Source organism: Fukomys damarensis, unplaced genomic scaffold (assembly GCF_012274545.1).
Source record: "Fukomys damarensis isolate Sample0158 unplaced genomic scaffold, DMR_v1.0_HiC HiC_scaffold_28, whole genome shotgun sequence".
NCBI classification, from domain to species: Eukaryota; Metazoa; Chordata; class Mammalia; order Rodentia; family Bathyergidae; genus Fukomys; species Fukomys damarensis.
Window position 1 is genome coordinate 36,632,996 of NW_022900940.1, and position 6,377 is coordinate 36,639,372.

Genomic DNA, 6,377 nt, shown 5'->3' on the forward strand with positions numbered 1-6,377 from the left:
GGGGGGGGGGGGGGGGTGAAGGGCACAGCTGGGATTTTTTTTTTTTACACTGACTTCAGCAGAGGCTTAAATGAGGTGTGTATCAAATGTGTGAATGACGTGAAGGTAACTGATACATGGGATGTCAGTAAGGGTCCCCAAATAGCCCAATAGGCTGGAATGATGACATTTAACAGCATAAATGTGCAGTACTGCACTCAGGTTAAATCAATCAAACTCTTAAGTACAGAAGTGCAATGGCAGCAAGTGTGTCTGTGCGAAAAGGGGACAGCAAGTGCATTATGAACCCACAGTGAGATGTCACCGTCCAAATTCCCAGGAGACAAGGTCCAGAGATGAGAGGCAAGTCTCTGCAGCCTGCCTTCGTGAGACAGTGCTGAGAGAGCTGCACACACAAAACCCTGGTAGTCTGGCAGAAGTGCCGAAAGCTGAATCTCCTAAGGAGCCACAAAGGGACAGCAGGACGGCCTGGGAGAGACATGCGGGCCAAGCAGTCGTCCTCAAATGTGCAAAGGATGGAAGGCAGTGCTCAGGGACTCAAGCTGTTCTCTTTAGCTCAAGAATAGGACTACGGGTGGCAGCTGTAGGGAAGCTGACTGTTGCTCATCAAAAAAAGGCTTTTCCAGAAATTCCCACTGCTGGACAAGTGGACCTATGAAACAGTGAGTTTCTGGACCACTCAGGGTGGCCACGAAAGTCAGGCTGGAGCAAAAGAGAGGAGGGGCATCCATGAGAAGCTCCCTTCCAGCACCAGTTACACACACACACACACACACACACACACCCCTAGGGTGTGTATGCACCGTAGGCCAGAATTTTAAAATGTAACACTAGATGTTGGTTCTGTCTTTCTATGCTATCCGGACCACCCTGCTCAGAAACAGGCCATCAGAGCAGGACCAATTATCATGACCAGATCTGGCCTTTAAACTGACCGAGAGCGAGGATGGGATTTTTTTTTTGGGGGGGGGGGTGTTTTTTGAGACAGGGTCTCACTGTGTAACTCTGGCCTTGAATTTGATCCTCCTGCTTCAGTGCTGGGTTCACAGGCATGGGCTCAAGGGAAGTTTATATGCTTCTATATGCTTTACTTCCTGTGGAGGCAGAGGAGGGCTCAAGCAACTGGATACGGTTGCCCCACTATCTGGGTTAAAGCCCAAACTTCCCTTTGGTTCTAGGTTTCCCATCAGGGCATCTGCATACTTTTGGCAAGGACATTTCCACCTCTGCCCTGTGTGTCCTCCACCCCCACACTTCCTGGCAGGAGGGGAAATGTGGCCAAGCAGGAAGCCCTTACAAAGGCTGGCACTGATCTGGCCTTTGTTGGTTTGGGGTCCATTCTGTCTTAAGACTGTTCATAATCTGGCACAGAGACAAGTGGAGCCCCACATGATCAGCAGGCAGTAAACAGCAGTTCTGTGGATGCTTAGCATTTTAGTTAAGCTGTGGATGCTTCACAGAATGTGGGAGTAGGAGTTCATTAAAACTCCTACACACTCAAATCCCCTGGAGAACCTTAACAAAATTCCCAGCATCTACATGACACCCCATCTGGACCAATTACAGCAGACTCCTGGGGACCCACCTACCTACTTTACAGTCCACTCAGTGCTTCCTGCACACAGCCAAGCGGTGCCCTGGTGACTTTGCCCAGAGCTTCTCTCACTTACAGGGAAAAAGCATCACCTAGGGTCTTGCTAAGATGCAGACTCTTGTCTTAGTTCCTAACAAGCTCTAAAGCACTGTGGCTGCTGGTCCCTGGACCGCTCTCGGGTAGCAAGACTCCAGACAGCTAATTCAACTCAGATTTGCTAACTGGACTGACTTTCCAGAGGGGCTGTGGGTTAGGGGTTACCTAACCACTGCTCAAGAGTCAATGAGCAATTTGTTCTGTTCTACGAGAGGAGAATTTCTTGCCTTCTGGGCTGCAGTCATCACTTGCTGTTCATAGATGTCCAGGTTCTGGTTCATTAGTTCCAAGGCCTGCTTGCGGCCGATGAGAGCAAGGGGGTTCGGACTCAAGACAGCCTGGTGCTCGTACACAGCAGCCATGTAATAGTCAGCTTTGTGAGGGTCAGCTACGCAGTGGTCCTCAGTGCAGACTCCCAAGGCAAACAAAAAACAGCCGAAGAGGAAAAGAGTAAGCTTACTGCTGGCTCCAGACATAATGCGGACCATAAATCTGGAATGTAACGGAGCAAAGGAAAAACAGCTGAATAAAGAATCCTGCCAAGAATTTAACTTTCGCAGCTGTGATTTATTAATCTCAGCAATTAAACTCATCCACAGTGATACTGCAGCTCAAAGAGTTTGTTTCATGTTCCTAATAAAAGAGTATGTGTTTCTCTTCAAACACGTAGCAAGCTATGTTTTAAATGGCTCACTGTGTTAAGAGTCTGGTTTTAGAAAATTTCCAAAATAGACTCGAGGTTTGCCATGATTTTCTTATTCGGTATTCAGCAAGACTAATTTGTCACTGCTTGATTTTCTAGCTATGAACTTAAGTTTTAGGCAGTGGTAATAATCTGGATTATCTGACATAATTCTTTGATGTATTTCACACTCTGCCCCTGCCCTCTTTTTTTGCAAACACACTACATAAAGGCAGCCATCTAAACCAGGTATGACCAACAGAGTGATCCTAATACAGCTCAGCTTTCCTAGCCATAAAAAACTGAAGGATTAAAATTCTCTGCATTTTTTTGTGTTAGTAATGAATACAAAGGATGACTCTCCTTTTAATCAGCACAACATTCTTTAGTTGGGGCCAAGAAACTGCTGATTTCTACTCTGTTATGGACAGGCAAAAAGACTCCTGATCAAAGCGTGGCATTGTTTCCTTCCTGGAAGTTGAGAATTCCCACTGCACATCACTGCGTCCTCAACATTTATGACTCCAAATCTTGGGCTCAAAAGTACATTAGTTTGGAAAGAAAATCCTTTTTGCAGTGATGGAATGGAATTTTCCAGAAAATACATGAATTTTGTAGACTTTCACTTTGAAGTTACCATTGAAACCAGTAGTGAATGACTGCTGTGTGCTCCCCCACACACCCCAAGAATAGGGATGTTTATTTCTGAGTGTTTTAGAGTGGGTAGTGCAATTCTGACTTGAAAATCAGCTTAGCCTCCAAGCTAAAGCCTGCCCCCACCACCACCCCGGCATGCAAGGGGCATCAGTGGTGTGGCCAGGCCAGGCCAGGCCACCTGCCTGTGCAGATGTGCTGAAATCCTGATTAAAGATCAAGATAATAAAGTCAAGAAATTATATTGTTGCCCTTTAAAAAGAAAATGACACCTGTCTAAATGAGCTCCTAACTTCTGTACTTGCATCTCAAAACAAATTCCCCACGTCACAAATTTTATTTTGTTTTCCTTATTTTTTGGCCCAGAAACAAACCACCATCATTTGCAACAAGAAAATAGGACTAGAGAAGCTCATACAGAATCCTTGCAAAATTTGATTTTAGAAAGAGAAACATTCTCCACCCCACCCTGCCCCATCTGAAACTGTTACTTCTTTCCCCAGGGAATGAATGTACCATCTGAACCAAACCCCAGGCTTTGCTGCCATTCATCTGAGGCACTACTGTAAACAGTGTTTTATGATCAGAACAAGCAAGGCTTTGAGTAAGCAGTCATGAGTTTTTGAGCGGAAACAAAAGCATAATTGATAAGCTTTCTTATCTGGGTTTTTGTGTGCAAAGCCAAGCAAAGAGTAATTTAAAATGTCTCAAAAATCTATTTTCCATTCCATCTCTATCTAGTTTCATAATGATGACAGTGGGGACTGGCTCTTGGAGAGAACTTTCATCTTCCAGGTAATATTAACAATTTTTCTATGCTATAAGGCAATGGCTTCACTAAGAGGTGCAAAAACTGGAGTATGAGCTGCTGCTGAGTTGTAGCAGGGCACAAGTTGCTGGGGCTGACAGTATGCCCTTTCTCAACCGGGAGTGCTGAATTTGGGGACACAGAACTCTTTTCTTATGTGATCCTGAGATGGAACTTGGGGTCTTGTGCACACTAGGCAAAAGCTCTACCACTGAGCCTGTCCTCCCACCCCCAGCCCTCGGACCCAAACAGTTAAGTCTAAGAAACCTGTAATCCAGCGAAACAAGAAAACTGTTGAACCAGCAAGGTATCACATCTATTTTGAAAAAATAAAACTTATATTATTTACAGCAGAGCCTGTAGGAGAGCTGTAAGTGGCAATCATTTGCACATGAACAAAGGTAGGTTGATAATAAGAGGTTATGCAGATTTAACCAGGTATTCATGCTTGAAGATCACAAGCTTAATGAGGTAGGAGAGAGTGAGTAATTACAATAAAAATAGGTATGACAGCTTGCCCTTCCAACAGCAGTGAAGAAGACATTGTTATCAAAGCTCCAAACGCTGCTTTTCACCCTTTATTTGGCACCACAAACAGAGCTGAGCCAGGACTCTTAAAGGCTCCAGAGGCAGCTAAGTGGGGTGCTGGTTTTGAGCCGCATTGCAGGGGTCAGGGCACTCCCTAGATCAGTGCGGGAGAACCTACAGCACGTTTGCCACAGCCAGCTGTTTGTTATCATTGACATCTCTAAATGGATCACCATCACTGCCCTACATGCTTGCCAGCAGTTACCAGGTGCCAGCTCATGACAATATGCACAGGGGGATTGGGGCCTGGGGCTTCCTGGGAACATGGAGCCTGCCTCCACAACAGCAAAGAGCAGTAGGGCTGGGGCCCAGGAGAAAGGGGAGAGAGTGGTGGCAAAAGTAATCACAAAGATAATTACTGTAATAGGGCCCATCCACTGGCCTCCTAACACTTCCCTGTATCAGCCTGTACTCCTCAATCCCAGTCTCATTAGAGCAGATCCCTCAAAATCTTTTACTGACTCTCCATTTCACACAGAGTAAAAAGCCAAAGTCTTTGCAATTTGGCTACAGGAAGAACCCAAAGGACAGGGAGTAACTGGTGTGGGGAGAGATGTTGGGAGTGCCATCTTTAAGCAAGCAACTGATCTCTGAGCATAAGGAACATCAGTCCCAACACTAATCCTGATCGGGAACCTTCTCTGGATCTAACAGGAAAAGAAATCAAAGTCGAAATTACATTGAAATCTATTTCCCAGAAATTTGGTAACATGTCAATCACTAGATATTTTTATACATTAGACTCTTCCCACTTTGCTAAATGATTCATCTTAATAATTAGCTGCATGTCCTTCTTAGCTATGCTGTTAAAATAGTGACTTTTAAAATAAAATGAAAGGATTATTATTAAGTCATTCTTAATAAGATAATTTTAGGGGCAGGTATAGACTTAAATTTTATATATAGACCTATTATTGATCTTTGTAATAAAAAAATCTTGTCATTCTTTTCTTGTCAGGGAGAAAAACAGTCACATGATTGGGAAGGAAGGTGGCAGAGGAAATTCACACTCTGTGGAACAAACCCTAAGGTATCTTGCCAAGACACCAGGAGATCTGCAGTGTATGAGTCTGTATAACTGGCAAAATGCCAAGAAAAACAATGTAAAGTTCCAGATCCTTTTAAAATGATTCTCATAAATTTTGTGACTTTCTTGTCTGAATTCTTTTATATTGGGAGTAGAAATCACGTACATCTCTCCCTAATTTACATAATCTGAATGTAAAGGAATAAGAGACCCTTTATTCCCCACAAAGCCTTGCAACCGCCTCTTGCTTCTGGCTCTCCCATTTCAGTACACCAGTCATGAGCCTGTCAGTGACTGGCCTGTGGAACAAGAAGCTCCACAGCAGTTTTAGCTTGGATGGCTTTGTTTAAACCCACCCACCAGCAAGACTTCTGACATCTCCGTTGGAAAGGTCAAGTGTGAACACTTGTGACCAGCAACTGAAGATGACTTCAATATTTGAGGCTGAACTCATAAGGAACAGTAAACAGTGTACCAAGTCCTCTGGGTTAAACTGGTAAATGTGACTTCATGCTCAAAGTTATAGCCATTATCTGCAAAACAAAGAATGATATACCAAAATAATTTTGCATTATGCATTTGATAAAGGCCAATTTTGATTCCATTAACTAGAATAATTTATCTTAAACTAAATGAGAACCCAAAGGATCTTGACATGTTAACTTAAATGTCATCTTTCTTCTCCTTCAATGGGAAATTATCTCCGTAATTCAAGTCAAATGAAACTTCCTGGGCTGTGGATGTAGCTCAGTGGTAAAGCACTTGCCTAGCACAAGTGAGGCTCTAGTTTCAATCCCCAGTGCCGCAAACATTTTTCTGAAATACATGGTACAGTATATATAAGAACAATTTTTGTATTTGGTATTTGGGTAAAATCTTGACCTTTTTCTAATTCACTTTGTATGGACAAAAAAAAAAAAAAAAAAAA

General features: G+C 43.5%; 1 protein-coding gene across 5 annotated transcripts in view; it reads right to left on the reverse strand.

Moving 5' to 3' along the window:
• Nucleotides 1-6,377, reverse strand: part of Btd (biotinidase) — a 52,005-nt gene that overhangs the window by 37,117 nt on the left and 8,511 nt on the right. For 4 of the 5 annotated variants that reach the window (XM_033756991.1, XM_033756990.1, XM_033756992.1 and 1 more), the window contains exon 2: nt 1,918-2,182. The exons of the other annotated variant lie outside the window; for it this stretch is intronic. In XM_033756991.1, coding sequence (XP_033612882.1) covers nt 1,918-2,182 — 265 coding nt within the window. The remainder of the gene's footprint in view (nt 1-1,917; nt 2,183-6,377) is intronic. 5 annotated transcript variants of the gene reach the window in all.